General features: G+C 39.6%; 2 protein-coding genes across 6 annotated transcripts; one reads left to right on the forward strand and one right to left on the reverse strand.

Moving 5' to 3' along the window:
* Positions 1-3,820: 3,820 nt before the first annotated feature.
* On the reverse strand, positions 3,821-6,609 carry LOC121567663 (rab5 GDP/GTP exchange factor). 5 transcript variants are annotated; one of them, XM_041877858.2, is made up of 4 exons: positions 6,501-6,601; positions 5,170-5,372; positions 4,608-4,777; positions 3,821-3,861 (listed from the first exon to the last, which is right to left on the reverse strand). In XM_041877858.2, the coding sequence occupies exons 2-4, from the start codon at positions 5,346-5,348 to the stop codon at positions 3,839-3,841; spliced, it is 372 nt and encodes a 123-aa protein (XP_041733792.2). In that variant the 5' UTR covers positions 5,349-5,372; positions 6,501-6,601; the 3' UTR covers positions 3,821-3,838. The 5 variants fall into 5 exon arrangements, with proteins under 5 accessions (XP_041733792.2, XP_045075887.1, XP_045075883.1 ...); XM_045219952.1 differs by lacking the exon at positions 3,821-3,861 and adding an exon at positions 4,321-4,441 and having other exon boundaries at positions 5,170-5,369; positions 6,573-6,609; XM_045219948.1 differs by lacking the exon at positions 3,821-3,861 and adding an exon at positions 4,321-4,441 and having other exon boundaries at positions 5,170-5,369.
* A 334-nt stretch (positions 6,610-6,943) lies between these two features.
* LOC121567657 (caspase a) lies at positions 6,944-10,767 on the forward strand. The gene is made up of 8 exons (XM_041877848.2): positions 6,944-7,088; positions 8,068-8,349; positions 8,479-8,582; positions 9,021-9,197; positions 9,301-9,541; positions 9,659-9,787; positions 9,877-9,986; positions 10,107-10,767. Exons 1-8 carry the CDS (start codon positions 7,082-7,084, stop codon positions 10,197-10,199), a joined length of 1,143 nt encoding a protein of 380 aa, XP_041733782.2. The 5' UTR covers positions 6,944-7,081; the 3' UTR covers positions 10,200-10,767.
* The last annotated feature ends 7,915 nt before the right edge of the window (positions 10,768-18,682 follow it).

Here is an 18,682-nt window from a genome sequence, read left to right on the forward strand (position 1 = left end):
TCAGCACCCAGGCTCTGGAATTAAGGTTATTATAGTTTTGTGTTTTTACATGAGTTTTTTTACTATTCGTTTTCAAATTCTATTAGAAATTCAGTTTAGGTTCAGTGAATTTTCAAACCTGATTTGCTAGTTTTTATTTAGTTTCGTTTTTGTATGATTTAGTTTCAGTTTTAGTGTTAGGGACAGAAAGCATGCGTAGGAATCTAAAAGCCATTTGTGTTGTGTCGTTTTTTTTTTATGTCGCTTCTTGCAACTGGGGGGCAGTGATACATAAAGTGATGGGTCAGGTCATAGGTTAGGTAAGGGTTTCCCAAACTTGGTCCTCGGGACCCGAAGGGGTGCACGTTTTGTTTTTTGCCCTAGTACTACACAGCTGATTCAAATAAACAACTAATCATCAAGTTTTGATATTTTGAATCAGCTGTGTAGTGTTAGGGCAAAAAACTAAACGTGCACCCCTTGGGGTCCCGAGGACCAAGTTTGGGAAATGCTGGGTTAGGTTTAAGTTATAAAGTCAATCTCAATTTGATTTGGATTTAAAAGGAATAGTGCCGAGACTGGTGCAAAAAATATGGTGGAAGGAAACTCTCTCTCACCCATATGTTTACATCAAACCAATGTAGGCCTACATGTAAGAAGAATAAAGTTGTATACCTTTTCCCCTGTTAGCTAGTGATGCACACACTAGGCCTATTTGAAACATATCCCACTGGGCAAAAACTGGTTGAATCAACGTTGTTTCCAGACATCAGTTCAACTTATAGTTTTGATTTACATTTGGTTGCGTTGTCAACTAACTGTGAATTCAACGTGAAATCAACAACAAATGTCACCATGTCATTAAAAGTTAGGTGAAAAAAATACAAAATGCCCTTACGTTGATCAGTTTTTGCAAATCTAATCAGTTTTCCACGTCATCACATTTATTTATTTGGTTGAAATGACGTGGAAAACTGATTAGATTTGCAAAAACTGATCAACGTAAGGGCATTTTGTATTTTTTTCACCTAACTTTTAATGACATGGTGACATTTGTTGTTGATTTCACGTTGAATTCACAGTTAGTTGACAACGCAACCAAATGTAAATCAAAACTATAAGTTGAACTGATGTCTGTGCCCAGCATTTTCTTTTTTATCCGCCAAATACAGTAGGTTGAAAACTCCCCAAAAAGCTTGAAAATCCCATTTAGATTTTTGCTCAAAGTTTAGAAATAAAACCAAAACTGAACATAATTCATGATAGTTAGTATTTTATTTTAGTTAGTTTTGGAGTCAACGATAATAGTTTCAGTATAGTTTTAGTTTTTAAAACGGGTTTGTTAATATATTTTTCCATTTACAAAATATTTTTAGTATGATTATTTTTATTTTTATTTTCAGTTTTAGTTTATTATAATAACCTGGAATGTACGGTGGCCCTAAGGGGCAAACCAGCTTTCAAAATAATAGGCATTTTGAAGCCTTTTACCAAACTTCGCAGCCTATTATTTTGAAAGTTGGTTTGCCCCTTAGGGCCACCGTAGGACTGCCCTTCCCTCCCACATATGACATGCAGACACAGTCAACACAATCATTATTTTTTGACTAATTTTAAATTGCACTAGTATTTTATTTTACCCGCACATTGATTTTATTTTATGTAGTTTTAATGTAAGGTGTCCTTGAGTGTCCATGTGACCATTTGACTATCAGGAGATTGATAACTGTCTCCCGCTTTCCTTTTCTCAAATTTGATGTCTGAGTATAGAGGGCGCATCTTTGTGACAGGAGCTTCTGAGGCTGTTCTCATGAACTTCTGCAGAGGAAGGTGATCAATGAAGGAGAGAAAGATTAGGTTTTGGAGAAAAACCCTGTGAAGAAAGATGAGGCTCGGGAAACCATCGACATGATGCTGAGGAACGGAGAAAGTGCCTGTAAGGAAATGAAAGACCTGCTGGCTGAACTAGACCCCAAACTCTACCAAATGATGGAATTCGATTCACAAACTGATAATTCAATAAGGGACCTAGGCAAGCAAGTGGGCCAATGTAAGTATGAATGTGGACAACATTCACTAAGCATTGTTTCACTAGTACAAAATCTGCATATCTTTTTTTCTTGAGGGAGAAAAAAATAAAGATAGTTAACAAACAAAATGCCAGTATAGGATTCTAGCAATCTGGCGTGTCTCTAGAGCACGGGCTTACGACGCTGTTACAGTAGGACACACATCACTCGTACTTCGTTGGCTGGAATTCAATCAAACCCACAAAGCAGAAACCTGAATGGCTAAAGATAATGTTCAAGCCCCAGGTTTACAGTAAGAAATAGTCTGTAAGACTTACTTTTTGTTTAGTGGTCAATATGTTGCTCATACTATGCATGTTCTGTTTTAATATGTTTTACATACACTGAGTGTACAAAACATTGGAAACACCTGGTATTTCCATGACATAGACTGACCAGGTGAATCCAGGTGAAAGCTATGATCCCTTATTGATATCACTTGTTAAATCCAGTTCAATCAGTGTAGATGAAGGGCGGGAGACAAGCTAAAGAATGATTTTTAAGCCTTGAGACAATTGAGGCATGAATTGTGTACAGGTGTCATTCAGAGGGTGAATAGGCAAGACAAAATAATTAAGTGCCTTTGAATGGGGTATGGTAGTAGGTGCAAAGCGCACTGGTTTGAGTGTGTCAAGAACTGCAACGCTGCTGGGTTTTTCACGCTCAACAATTTCCAGTGTGTATCAAGAAGGGTCCACCACCCAAAGGGCATCCAGCCAACTTGACACAACTGTCAATAAAGGTCAGTATCCCTGTGGAATGCTTTCGACAACTTGTAGAGTCCATGTCCCAACGAATTGAGGCTGTTCTGTGGGCAAAAGGGGGTGCAACTCAATATTAGGAATGTGTTCCTAATGTTTTGTACACTCAGTGTAGATGGAGCAAATGTGTGGAACAAACAAAGCGGAACAAATGTATTTGTAATGTGGAATATGCACTTCTGTTTTCTGAAATAAATTGGAGCATTGAGTAAAAACATTTATTTGTGAAGTCAAACCCCTCAAAACAAACACGTATCACACATATCAGATATTATTGTTTTTACACCTAAATATCTATTACACTTCTGTGCCATTTACATAGCACACAAACAAACGGGTAAATACAGTTCTTAGAAGTTTTACCCACATGAAGGAACCCCTCTGCCTTGCCCTCTCTCTCTAAACTCTAAAAGGTGTGTACAGTATAGCCTACACTGTGATCCAGGCAGTTTCACTTTCAACCCAGAAGGACAGTGACGTTACAGCTAAACAGTAAGAAAATGGCAGGTAAACAGGATGATTATATGTTTATCAATACATCCAGTCACTACAAAGATACAGGTGTCCATCCTACCTCAGTTGCCGGAGTGGAAGGAAACCGCTCAGGGATTTCACCATGAGGCTAATGGTGACTTTAAAACAGTTACAGAGTTTAATGGCTGAGGATGGATCAACATTGTAGTTACTCCACAATATTAACCCAAATTACAGAGTGAAAAGATGGAAGCATGTACAGAATAAAATATTCCAAAACATGCATCCTGTTTGCATCAAGGCACTGAAGTAATACTGCAAAAAATGTAGCAAAGCAATTAACTTTGTGTTATGTTAGGGGCAAATCCAATACAACACATTACTGAGTACCACTCCATATTTTTAAGCATAGTGGTGGCTGCACCATGTTATGGGTATGCTTGTAATCATTAAGGACTGGAGAGTTTTTCAGGATTAAAAACATGGAAAGCACAGGCAAAATCCTAGAGGAAAACCTGGTTCAGTCTGCTTTCCAGCTGTCACTGGGAGATGAATTCACCTTTCAGCAGGACAATAACCTAAAACACAAGGCCAAATCTACACTGGAGTTGCGCACCAAAAGACAGTGAATGTTCCTGAGTGGCTGAATTATAGTTGACTTAAATCTGCTTGAAAGTCTATGGCAAGACTTCAATTGTTGTCTACGAATGATCAACAACCAATTTGACAGAGCTTGAAGAATTTTGAAAAGAGTATGGGCAAATATTGTACAATCTAGGTACGCAAAGCTCTTAAGAGATTTACCCAGAAAGACTCACAGCTGTAATCGCTGCCAAAGGTGATTCTAACATCTATTGACTCAGGGTTGTGAATACTTACATAAATGAGATGCATCTGTATTTCATTTTCAATAAATGTGCAAACATTTCTAAAAACATATTTTCGCTTTGTCATTATGGGGTATTGTGTCTAGATTGGTGAGAAAAAACATTTATTTAATACATTTTGAATTCAGGCTGTAACACAACAAAATGTGGAACAAGTCAAGGGGTATGCATACTTTCTGAAGGCACTGTAGGTATTACAGAATGGGTCAGGGAGAGGTTGAAAATCTAGGGAACTCTAGCTGGATGCCCCATGTGACCTCCTCCACAGCGACTGGGGGGAGAGAGTGGTAGTGGAGCAGAATTCTGAAAGACGGTGGAAAGAGGAACTGTGCACCAACATTATGCAGAGGGGAGGTAGTGGTGGTTTGGATCTGCTCATCCCTCAAGTAATGGTAGAGAAAACATTATAAACCTTATCTCAAAGACATGGATCCTACCTTTCTTGGGCGGTGTCTTTGCTGAGGGAGTGAAAAACTTAGTCACTGTGTTGACTTTACGTGACTTCTCCTTGGTTTTCCTTTCTTCAAACTTGCTGAAGGGTGCGATGGCAGGCTGGGGTGCCCCCTGGTGGTTGTTAGCGTACGCTGCCTCCTCCTCCCTCTGTAACCTGGGGCACAGAACAGACATTGTTGTTACTACCTCATGATCAATACTGAAGACAGACAGAAACAGTGGTCCCTAACTAAAACACGACAGATAAGGAAAACATTTCATTGATCAAAAAGGCAAGAATAATTTCAACTAATGACAGACAGCAACATGACACTGTTCCATTTGCCTCTGTGAAAATGGCTGTTGAAATGTTTGTTGATCAATGATCAAAAGTTACTGGTGCATTTTGTTATCGTTACGTTTTCGACTCCACCCCTCAATTTTGAGCGGGGCATTCAGTGTTTGCCACCGGGCTCCTAGATTTAAAATCGAGTGCTAACTCCACCCACCCGGCCAACAGCTGGGGGACGATGCAAAACAAGCTTGCTCAGATAAACAATCACACACCTCTCTGCCAGTGCATGGTCCTCCTGGATCTGTTTGTGTCTGGTTTGTTGGTACTCCTCCCGCCAGCACTTGGAGCAGAGGCCCCGCCAGGCCGCGTTGCCATAGAAACCACACCCCTTCGTACACAGCAGCTCTGACTGGTCCACATGGATCCCACGACGTTCCGACCGGTGGCTCATCCCCCACGGCTAGTGAGGATACTGCTGGGAATGACAGGGAAAAGACAAGACTGTGATGGAATAGAACGATCCACAGTCAGAAGTAGGACTACACTGAACTTGATGGCTGTTATATATTTATCAGGACTTTGACAAGGTTGAATGCCTACACACTATGGTCCACATTCAGGTTGAGGTATTTGATTTAAAAAAATGTATGTTTAATAGAGGTAGCTAGCATAATGACACATTTTAATCCACACTGAAGAAAATCTCAGTGAATTCCTCTGTGTATCAAAATATGATTTCATACAGCGGCAGTGTTTACACCTTTACCACCCTAACATTAAAATTACACAAAGTGGAAATCTGACAAGAGTTTGAACCCTTAAGAATCTGCTAATTTCTGATGATTGTGACTACTTACTTATATTGGTAATGCATGATAAGAAAATCAACACAGGAGGAATTTAAACCACCAAAACTGGTAAAACAATGTATGGCCTTCATTCTACTGGTAGATGTGTCAAGTCCCAATAGTGTAGCTACACTCGACTTTGTTTGAAGCCACATTACATTTACATTTTAGTCATTTAGCAGATGCTCTTATCCAGAGCGACTTACAGTTAGTGAGTGAATACATTTTTCATGCTAGCTAACTAGCCATCCTGATTTATTAACACGCTAGCCAGCTACTTTACTACCAAATACTTTTATAACTAACCCTTCTACTGTGTACTGTATAGCTGCAAGCAATGCAATGGGCTTAGCTAAGATCTAACTTGATCGCTAACATTAGCTAGCTCTAACTTCACGAAAAACGCGACGCAATGTCAATCACACATGACATTAGCTAGCTAGGCGTCTTCTAGTAACTAAATATTAACAATAAACCTTTAAACGTGGCTACAAAAATACCATCATTTAGTATTCTACAATGGACCCAACTGACCACTGGGTCCTTACCAGGCAGAGATTAACTGAACTAGGGTTTGGCTCATACTAGACGCTAACATTAGCTACCTAGCTATGATAGGCTAGCTAGTTTGCGCTTGCAGTTGACGTTAGCTAACGTTACTAGCTAGCTAGGTTGACAGTAATTCCGACCCGACAAAATTGACAAGCAATTCAATAATATCGTTAGCTAGCTAACAACATTCTGTGACTCCTTACCTTTTCAGAAAGATTATTGAGTGTGGATATATTTCGTTTTTTATGCACCCATTGGTACTATCTGCTACTCACCCCTCTGACAGACCGGTTTGTTTACGTAGCGTTACCCTTCTTCCTCTTTATCCAAGAGCGCCCTCTTGAGACCATCTCAGGTACACAGACAGTCCCGTGCAACACTGTACTCTTTCAAATGGGAAATTATTAAAATTGTATTCATTTTATCAGCCGTTCTTATTCAGAGCGATTTACAGTGTGTGTATTAATGTTAAGGCAGCTAGATGTGGACAACCACACATTACATTCATAGTAAGTAGCTATATAATAAAGTAGCTATTGATGTCATACGTTTTTTAACAAAACGTTTATGTAAATCTATGCACCAAACCAGCCAATCAGGTTACTGTATAAAATATATGGGAAGTTTACTAAGACTTTTTGTGACCAGTAGCCTAAGACGAACAGTATTTGGGACAAAACTCGTAGTGATCGAGTATCGTCAAGAAAACGCCTAGGCATATCTTTATTCTATGCGAAATAGCTGTCAGAAAGAATAGAATAGCTTAATCCACCTCATCTAAGGAATGGCAGGTAAGTCATTAAAATGTATATGTACAAACATTATCGGCTGTTTTGCTTAGGTAAAAAAAAAATGTTGAAACAAACATGGTATTTATTTTTACTACTCTGACATATATAAATATGAAGAATATTGCAAAGTTTTTGTTGTAATTTTGGGCAATTGTTTTGTACTTCGACAACATGCATACTTTCACTTTCGCTATAGCCCTCAAACTCAAGACTGACCGGTGCACGCCCGATGCACAGTAGATCCACCGTTTTTTTCTATCTGGAGCAGATAATTTGATAACAATGTGTGCGTGTGTGATGATTTGATTATCTTTCTCTATTTGTGTGTGTGTGTGTGTGTGTGTGTGTGTGTGTGTGTGTATATATCTTAGCCCTCGGCGTCCTTTAGGGCTATGTGTGTCTGTCTGTGTCAGTGTGTGTGTTTGTGTGAACACGCCATGTAAGCCATGAACCAAAATATTATTTAAGAACTGTATCATGGCTTCTTGCATCATGTAAGGTGCAATCTGCAGTTGCTAAATACATTTTTTGTCTTTTAAATTAATGATATACCCATTGATTATTGAAGAATATAACACAGATGACTCATGAGCATAGTTCAACTGTCAAACTCATCAAAATATAAGCTTGCTTTATTCATTTGTTTGTAACAATGTAAATGTAAACAAACACTGTATAGCCTCAAAACATGATTAAACTATAATGTTGATATCATGGATGGTCAGTCTTTGCATCCATAGCTCTGTCCATGAGTTTGAGAGTGGTTACATTTTTCCAGCCCCATCCCTCAGCTGTTTACCAAATCAGTGGAGGGGTGGCCACTTTCTTATTGTTCGAGCTGAAGATTGCCCCTTTAAAGGATTAATTGAAATGTAGAATACATTGTATGCACAATTACAAAGCAGATGCATGAGACTTAGACATCGCTCCAACAATGATTAAATTGTAGCTCTGATTAAATCCTATTTACTTTCACCAGACGACCTCTTCAATGCTCGGAAGATATTCATAGACAGTGTGTCGAAGACAGTGATCAAGCAGCTTCTGGACGACCTTTTGGAGGACAAGGTGCTGAACGATGAAGAGACAGATTCAGTGACGGAGGAGAACAGCGCTAGGGCAGAGCAGGCACGATGCCTCATCGATATGGTGCGGAAGAAAGGGGACAAAGCCAGTGAGAAGATGATTGCCCGAGTTCAGGAGAGAGATCCTGGACTTCATGACAAATGTGCTCTGGCCCCCAGGCAGCTTGCCCAGATGAGTGAGTGAAACTGATACACCATTCAATTACATCTGTCACAGTCCCAAACTTCTCTTAGACTTGATAAGAGTTAGTAAGAACTTAGCAGATACTGTAAATTGAATGTAACATGCTGTATTTTCCCTGCAGCACCATCATCGCCCCAGTTATCACAACAGGAGGAGCACCCAGTGTCCTCTGTCCTCAGCACCAAGGACTTTAAGGAGGACATTCTTCAGAGGAAGGGTCATGAGGTTAGAGCTATACTTGGTTGTCAAAGGATAGATCAGTGTACATGTATCGGTTTTCTGAGTGCCCCAATAGAATTAGCTTCTGAGTTTATAGTTCTCCTATTAGACCAGTAAGCTTGCTTATGAACCCCTGGGGTTACCTGTGTCACAGTTTAGGAAACACAGTAATTTAAGTTACTCTAAAGTCTTAAAAAATAATAATAATAATAATAATCTAGGCGTGAAAGTATAGTCCTACAGTGTAAACAAACCGTCAAAGTTTCAACTTGTAAATTCACATACTGCAATAACTGTGTAACAATGTGTACCTACACTGTTATTACACAGTGGTTTTAGCATGACTTGTAAATTGGGACCAATTTCCACACATATTTTGATTGAGTAGAATTGTTGCTGGGCTATATTACTGTTAAATAACCTTTGCAGCTGTCATTGCATCAGGTTTACGTTCCAATGGATAAGTCTGGTCGGAAGCGCCTGGCCCTGCTCATAAACAACGTGGAGTTTGATGATGAGAACATGCTGAGACGAGGGGCAGTGAAGGATGAGGAGAACATGGAGAGGCTTCTCAGTGATCTGGGATATGATGTGGTGAAACACAGAAATCTGTCTGGACAGGTACACAGGGGGAGGAAACATCTCTCCTGCTTCTAGAAGAATGTCTACATGTTTCCTTAGTCTATGGTTTGTCTCCTCTGACTGACTCAGTGTGCTCTTGCAGGAGATGGACGAGGCTGTGAAAGCGTTCTCTAAACGTGAAGAGCATTCATTGTCGGACAGCGTCTTCGTGGTGATGATGTCTCACGGGGAGCTGGGAGTCATCATGGGTGTCCACTACAAGGAAGGGGACCCTAAACCTGATGTCTTCCCCATCAACAACATCTTCATACACCTGAACACAGAGAACTGCAAAGCACTGATTAACAAACCCAAAGTCATCCTCATTCAGGCCTGCAGGGGAGGTGATCCTTTCATTGATATGTTTTTTATATTTTTTCTAAATGTATGTTAACCTTTTCTACTAATGTTAATTTGAGTAGAATGCCTCCATATTAAAGAGGATTTGCATGTTGTTTCAGGCAAGGACGGTTCTGTTTGGGTCAGTGACGCGGTGCCTGGGCCCAGCCCTGTCCTGGGGTTAGAGAGTGACTTAATCAGGAGGGAGCACAAAGAGAAGGACTTCATCTCCCTTCTGTCCTGCACACCAGGTGAGTGGGTCACATTAACACATTCTCAAGCAATATATTGTTTGTAAATGACTGTGAGTAAACCCTCATTACATTCCCTACCCTTTCAGATACTGTGTCCTACAGAGATCCAAAGATGGGCAGCTTGTTTGTCCAGCACATCATGGAGACATTCAACACCTATGCCCATAAGGATCATATAGAAGAATTGTTCAGGAAGGCAAGTATCTGGAAACAGAAAAGTTAACAATGCTCTTTCCTCATTGCACTGAATGGAATGATTGATCAAATTTGATTTACTTTGAGCGACAATAACGTGTTTGTATTTTCTTCCACACAGGTCATGGGTCGCTTTGAAGATTTCCCGAGACAGATGCCGACCAAAGACAGAGCCACTCTAACAAAGCACTTCTACCTCTTCCCAGGCCTCTGAGAAGTTGTGATGGCTGATGAATTGTACTGTATTCACAATGGAGGAATAAGGGAGGAACATTGTTTTAGTTTTTTTTGTACGATCATCACCAGTATGTTTTAATTTGATACTTAGAATTAACCTTTTAACATATTATTTTATCATCAACAAATTATTTATCATCAGCGAATTAAAATATCCTCCTGTAGAGCTAGGTAGTCTTTTGTTCCAGCCCTGCACTAACACACCTGATTCAGCTAATTAAAGTCAAGATGAGCAGCTAATTAGTAGGAACAAAAGCGTATGGGTACTAGGTTACCCAGTAACTCTCCAGGAGGAAGATTGGCCACTCCTGTTTTCACATTTGGAAGGTGACAAAAGCACTGTGTGCGAAATACAATTTTCTCACTGCACTGAAAAACATGTAATACTTTTAACAGATGTGATGTGCCTTTGGCTACAAATGAAATGTAGGTTAATTTTGCCTATCCACTATTGTTAGGCAGTGAGCAAGCTTGTCTATTTGTATTTATTAAGGATCCCCATTAGCCAAGGCAGCAGCTGCTCTTCCTGGGGTCCAGCAACATTAAGGCAGTTATATACTGTTAAAAATATTACATGACATTACATTTCATAACACTTTACCCAATACATTTAGTGTGTTCTCTCAGGCTACTACTCCACTACCACATATTTACAATACAACTTCCATGTGTACAGTGGGTAAAAAAAGTATTTAGTCAGCCACCAATTGTGCAAGTTCTCCCACTTAAAAAGATGAGAGAGGCCTGTAATTTTCATCATAGGTACACGTCAACTATGACAGACAAAATGAGAAAAAAAATCCAGAAAATCACATTGTAGGATTTTTAATGAATTTATTTGCAAATTATGGTGGAAAATTAGTATTTGGTCAATAACAAAAGTTTCTCAATACTTTGTTATATACCCTTTGTTGGCAATGACACAGGTCAAACGTTTTCTGTAAGTCTTCACAAGGTTTTCACACACTGTTGCTGGTATTTTGGCCAATTCCTCCATGCAGATCTTCTCTAGAGCAGTGATGTTTTGGGGCTGTCGCTGGGCAACACAGACTTTCAACTCCCTCCAAAGATTTCCTATGGGGTTGAGATCTGGAGACTGGCTAGGCCACTCCAGGACCTTGAAATGCTTCTTACGAAGCCACTCCTTCGTTGCCCGGGCGGTGTGTTTGGGATCATTGTCATGCTGAAAGACCCAGCCACGTTTCATCTTCAATGCCCTTGCTGATGGAAGGAGGTTTTCACTCAAAATCTCACTATACATGGCCCCATTCATTCTTTCCTTTACACGGATCAGTCGTCCTGGTCCCTTTTCAGAAAAACAGCCCCAAAGCATGATGTTTCCACCTCCATGCTTCACAGTAAGTATGGTGTTCTTTGGATGCAACTCAGCATTCTTTGTCCTCCAAACACGACGAGTTGAGTTTTTACCAAAAAGTTCTATTTTGGTTTCATCTGACCATATGACATTCTCCCAATCCTCTTCTGGATCATCCAAATGCACTCCAGCAAACTTCAGACGGGCCTGGACATGTACTGGCTTAAGCAGGGGGACATGTCTGGCACTGCAGGATTTGAGTCCCTGGCGGCGTAGTGTGTTACTGATGGTAGGCTTTGTTACTTTGGTCCCAGTTCTCTGCAGGTCATTCACTAGGTCCCCCCATGTGGTTCTGGGATTTTTGCTCACCGTTGTGATCATTTTGACCCCACGGGGTGAGATCTTGCGTGAAGCCCCAGATCGAGGGAGATTATCAGTGGTCTTGTATGTCTTCCATTTCCTAATAATTGCTCCCACAGTTGATTTCTTCAAACCAAGCTGCTTATCTATTGCAGATTCAGTCTTCCCAGCCTGGTGCAGGTCTACAATTTTGTTTCTGGTGTCCTTTGACAGCTCTTTGGTCTTGGCCATAGTGGAGTTTGGAGTGTGACTGTTTGAGGTTATCTTTTATACTGATAAATTCAAACAGGTGCCATTAATACAGGTAACGAGTGGAGGACAGAGGAGCCTCTTAAAGAAGAAGTTACAGGTCTGTGAGAGCCAGAAATCTTGCTTGTTTGTAGGTGACCAAATACTTATTTTCCACCATAATTTGCAAATAAATTCATTAAAAATCCTACAATGTGATTTTCTGGAAAAAGATTTCTCAATTTATCTGTCATAGTTGACGTGTACCTATGATGAAAATTACAGGCCTCTCTCATCTTTTTAAGTGGGAGAACTTGCACAATTGGTGGCTGACTAAATACTTTTTTCCCCCACTGTACATGTGTGTAGAGTGCGTGTCTTACCATGTGTATGTGTGTCTGTGTATTGGTGTTACTATTATTTCGGTAAGGAGACGTAGATTTTTAAAAACCACAGATTATGTTTAAACTAATGATTTATCTCCATCATAAATGTCACAATCGTCTACCAAAGATGAAGACCAAGGCGCAGCGTTGAAGGTGAACATATTATTTATTATAAATGATCACACGATCAAAACAACAAACGATAACGTGACGTCTACAGTTTAACACAAACCAACTAGAACATAAACAAATGAAAACTCACACCCTGGCTCAACATACAAGAGTCCCCAGAGCCAGGGCGTGACAATAAAACGTTTTTTAAATGACTAGCAGGTCTGTTCAAGTTGTGTTGTCTATGCCTGTGTGCTACTTGGTATGAATGAAACTACAGTAGGCTGCTATGGTAGGGTTACCAGTGGCCAATTTGGTATAACTGCTCAGCACCCAGGCTCTGGAATTAAGGTTATTATAGTTTTGTGTTTTTACATGAGTTTTTTTACTATTCGTTTTCAAATTCTATTAGAAATTCAGTTTAGGTTCAGTTAATTTTCAAACCTGATTTGCTAGTTTTTATTTAGTTTTAGTTGTATAAAAATATTTATGTTTCGTTTTTGTATGATTTAGTTTCAGTTTTAGTGTTAGGGACAGAAAGCATGCGTAGGAATCTAGAAGCCATTTGTGTTGTATCGTTTTTTTTGTGGTGTTTTTTTATGTCGCTTCTTGCAACTGGGGGGCAGTGATACATCAAGTGATGGGTCAGGTCATAGGTTAGGTAAGGGTTTCCCAAACTTGGTCCTCGGGACCCGAAGGGGTGCACGTTTTGTTTTTTGCCCTAGTACTACACAGCTGATTCAAATAATCAACTAATCATCAAGTTTTGATCTTTTGAATCAGCTGTGTAGTGTTAGGGCAAAAAACTAAACGTGCACCCCTTGGGGTCCCGAGGACCAAGTTTGGGAAATGCTGGGTTAGGTTTAAGTTATAAAGTCAATCTCAATTTGATTTGGATTTAAAAGGAATAGTGCCGAGACTGGTGCAAAAAATATGGTGGAAGGAAACTCTCTCTCACCCATATGTTTACATCAAACCAATGTAGGCCTACATGTAAGAAGAATAAAGTTGTATACCTTTTCCCCTGTTAGCTAGTGATGCACACACTAGGCCTATTTGAAACATATCTCACTGGGCAAAAACTGGTTGAATCAACGTTGTTTCCACGTCATTTCAACCAAATAAATAAATGTGATGACGTGGAAAACTGATTAGATTTGCAAAAACTGATCAACGTAAGGGCATTTTGTATTTTTTTCACCTAACTTTTAATGACATGGTGACATTTGTTGTTGATTTCACGTTGAATTCACAGTTAGTTGACAACGCAACCAAATGTAAATCAAAACTATAAGTTGAACTGATGTCTGTGCCCAGCATTTTCTTTTTTATCCGCCAGATACAGTAGGTTGAAAACTCCCCCAAAAGCTTGAAAATCCCATTTAGATTTTTGCTCAAAGTTTAGAAATAAAACCAAAACGGAACATAATTCATGATAGTTAGTATTTTATTTTAGTTAGTTTTGGAGTCAACGATAATAGTTTCAGTATAGTTTTAGTTTTTAAAACGGGTTTGTTAATATATTTTTCCATTTACAAAATATTTTTAGTATGATTATTTTTATTTTTATTTTCAGTTTTAGTTTATTATAATAACCTGGAATGTACGGTGGCCCTAAGGGGCAAACCAGCTTTCAAAATAATAGGCATTTTGAAGCCTTTTACCAAACTTCGCAGCCTATTATTTTGAAAGTTGGTTTGCCCCTTAGGGCCACCGTAGGACTGCCCTTCCCCCACACATATGACATGCAGACACAGTCAACACAATCATTATTTTTTGACTAATTTTATATTGCACTAGTATTTTATTTTACCCGCACATTGATTTTATTTTATGTAGTTTTAATGTAAGGTGTCCTTGAGTGTCTTGATGTTTTATTATTAATATAACCATGTGACCATTTGACTATCAGGAGATTGATAACTGTCTCCCTCTTTCCTTTTCTCAAATTTGATGTCTGAGTATAGAGGGCACATCTTTGTGACAGGAGCTTCTGAGGCTGTTCTCATGAACTTCTGCAGAGGAAGGTGATCAATGAAGGAGAGAAAGATTATGTTTTGTAGAAAACCCTGTGAAGAAAGACGAGGCTCGGGAAACCATCGACATGATGCTGAGGAACGGAGAAAGTGCCTGTAAGGAAATGAAAGACCTGCTGGCTGAACTAGACCCCAAACTCTACCAAATGATGGAATTCGATTCACAAACTGATAATTCAATAAGGGACCTAGGCAAGCAAGTGGGCCAATGTAAGTATGAATGTGGACAACATTCCCTAAGCATTGTTTCACTAGTACAAAATCTGCATATCTTTTTTTCTTGAGGGAGAAAGAAATTAAGATAGTTAACAAACAAAATGCCAGTATAGGATTCTAGCAATCTGGCGTGTCTCTAGAGCACGGGCTTACGACGCTGTTACAGTAGAACACACATCACTCGTACTTCATTACCAATCATTGGCTGGAATTCAATCAAACCCACAAAGCAGAAACCTGAATGGCTAAAGATAATGTTCAAGCCCCAGGTTTACAGTAAGAAATAGTCTGTAAGACTTACTTTTTGTTTAGTGGTCAATATGTTGCTCATACTATGCATGTTCTGTTTTAATATGTTTTACATACACTGAGTGTACAAAACATTGGAAACACCTGGTATTTCCATGACATAGACTGACCAGGTGAATCCAGGTGAAAGCTATGATCCCTTATTGATATCACTTGTTAAATCCAGTTCAATCAGTGTAGATGAAGGGCGGGAGACAAGTTAAAGAATGATTTTTAAGCCTTGAGACAATTGAGACATGGATTGTGTATGTGTGCCATTCTGAGGGTGAATGGGCAAGACAAAATATTTAAGTGCCTTTGAATGGGGTATGGTAGTAGGTGCAAAGCGCACTGGTTTGAGTGTGTCAAGAACTGCAACACTGCTGGGTTTTTCACGCTCAACAATTTCCAGTGTGTATCAAGAAGGGTCCACCACCCAAAGGACATCCAGCCAACTTGACACAACTGTCAATAAAGGTCAGTATCCCTGTGGAATGCTTTCGACAACTTGTAGAGTCCATGCCCCAACGAATTGAGGCTGTTCTGTGGGCAAAAGGGGGTGCAACTCAATATTAGGAATGTGTTCCTAATGTTTTGTACACTCAGTGTAGATGGAGCAAATGTGTGGAACAAACAAAGCGGAACAAATGTATTTGTAATGTGGAATATGCACTTCTGTTTTCTGAAATAAATTGGAGCATTGAGTAAAAACATTTATTTGTGAAGTCAAACCCCTCAAAACAAACACGTATCACACATATCAGATATTATTGTTTTTACACCTAAATATCTATTACACTTCTGTGCCATTTACATAGCACACAAACAAACGGGTAAATACAGTTCTTAGAAGTTTTACCCACATGAAGGAACCCCTCTGCCTTGCCCTCTCTCTCTAAACTCTAAAAGGTGTGTACAGTATAGCCTACACTGTGATCCAGGCAGTTTCACTTTCAACCCAGAAGGACAGTGACGTTACAGCTAAACAGTAAGAAAATGGCAGGTAAACAGGATGATTATATTTCAAGAATGAATCATATGGGAAAATCAAAAACGTATTTTAATCAAGTTTGAATTTTAAACAACTATATACTTTTCACACTTATGTTTCTAATGGTGCTGTAAACAGAACAAGGAAGATAGCCATACATCAAATACAGGCATAACAAGTTTCATGATTGGGGTATTAGTGAAACGAACATATGCATTGTCTGTGGCTCTTAATCTTTAACCTAATCTCTGAACAGAGAGTCAGCTGCGGAATGACTTTGTGTTGAGTGACTGAAAAGTTCCTTATGGAGTTACTGGACTGCATCCTGCAGGAGCGCCTGATAACCCAATAGGAAAGGGATAAGGTTCTACAGAGGAACGGGGGACCATAGATATGGTTCTGAAGAAAGGAGATGGAGTGTATGAGATTATGATCACCCTCCTGTATGACCTGGACTTTCACATCTACAATATGGCTGTCGGCATTGACAAGGCCTGATTGGTTATGCTTTATTGTATAGTTTGCTCATTACCTGGCATTTACTTAGGAACATAATGCATATCATATTAATTTCCCTTAAATTACCTGAAGAGCTTTTCATATTGGTGTTACTCACTTAATTACTGTTAACATTTGCTGAAAATGTTGATCAAATATCAATACAAACGGAATGCTGATCTAATGTCTTTGCCAATGACTGAGGAAAAAGAGATGCATCACAAAATTGAATCCATACAAACTTTACTTAAAAAAGTAAAGGTAACAAACCAAATAGAACAGAGTAGCACAGTAGATGATTACATTGTATTAGTTTAAAGCTAGATGTAGTTCAACAGGAACATAAAATAACATGGGTAACAGAGCAGAAAAAATAGAGACCAACCATCTAGACTCCATCTAAACTCATCTAAACTCCATCTCCTCAGTCAAATCATCTACACTTTTTATAGAACACAGAAAGAACACACAACTTGTTGATTAGACATTCAAGTTCTCTCTCTCTCTCTCTCTCTCTCTCTCTCTCTCTCTCTCTCTCTCTCTCTCTCTCTCTCTCTCTCTCTCTCTCTCTCTCTCTCTCTCTCGCTCAATTCAATTCAAAGGTCTTTATTGGCATGGGAAACATATGTTTAAATTGCCAAAGCAAGTGGAATACAGTGTATATAATAAACAAAAGTGGAAAAACGCACACACACACACGAACACATAACACTCTGGCTTTGTTTTTTTTTTAATTTTCAGGACTTTTTGGGGAGTAAAAATGTATTTCCATTCAAAATGTTCCCTAACCCTTAACTCTAACCCTAACCGTAACCAGAAACCTCTAAACCTAACCCAAAAACCTAACCTTAACCCTAAACCTAGCCCTAGCTCCTTACCCTAATTCTAAAAAGACCAAATCCATATTATGGCAAGAACAGCTCAAATAAGCAGAGAAATGTCAGTCCATCATTACTTTAAGACATGAAGGTCAGTCAATCAGGAAATGTTAAGAACTTTGAAAGTTTCTTCATGTGCAGTCGCAAAAACCATCAAGCGCAATGATGAAACTGGCTCTCATGAGGACCGCCACAGGAATGGAAAACCCAGAATTACCTCTGCTGCAGAGGATAAGTTCATTAGAGTTACCAGCCTCAGAAATTGCAGCCCAAATAAATGCTTCACAGAGTTCAAGTAACAGACACATCTCAACATCAATTGTTCAGAGGAGACTGCGCGAATCAGGCCTTCATGGTCGATTGCTGCAAAGAAACCACTACAAAGGACACCAATAAGAAGAAGAGACTTGCTTGGGCCAAGAAACACGAGCAATGGACATTAGACCGGTGGAAATCTGTCCTTTGGTTTGATGAGTCCAAATTTGAGATTTTTGGTTCCAACTGCCGTGTCTTTGTGAGCTGCAGAGTAGGTGAACGGATGATCTCCGCATGTGTGGTTCCCACCGTGAAGCATGGAGGAGGAGGTGTTATGGTGTGGGGGTGCTTTGCTGGTGACACTGTCTGTGATTTATTTAGAATTGAAGGCACACTTAACCAGCATGGCTACCACAGCATTTTGCAGCGATGCGCCATCCCATCTGGTTTGGGCTTAGTGGGACTATCATTTGTTTTTCAACAGGACAATGACCCAACACACCTCCAGGCTGTGTAGGGGCTATTTAACCAAGAAGGAGAGTGATGGAGTGCTGCATCAGATGACCTTGCCTCCACAATCACCCGACCTCAACCCAATTGGGATGGTTTGGGATGAGTTGGACCGCAGAGTGAAGGAAAAGCAGCCAACAAGTGCTCAGTATATGTGGGAACTCCTTCAAGACTGTTGGAAAAGCATTCCAGGTGAAGCTGGTTGGGAGAATGCCAAGAGTTTGCAAAGCTGTCATCAAGGCAAAGGGTGGCTACTTTGAAGAATCTAAAATCTAAAATATATTTTGATTTGTTTAACACTTTTTTGGTTACTACATGATTCCACATGTGTTATTTCATAGTTATGATGTCTTCCCTATTATGTGTGTCCAAACTTTTGCCTCACAGG

This window comes from Coregonus clupeaformis, chromosome 6 (genome assembly GCF_020615455.1).
Source record: "Coregonus clupeaformis isolate EN_2021a chromosome 6, ASM2061545v1, whole genome shotgun sequence".
NCBI lineage: Eukaryota > Metazoa > Chordata > Actinopteri > Salmoniformes > Salmonidae > Coregonus > Coregonus clupeaformis.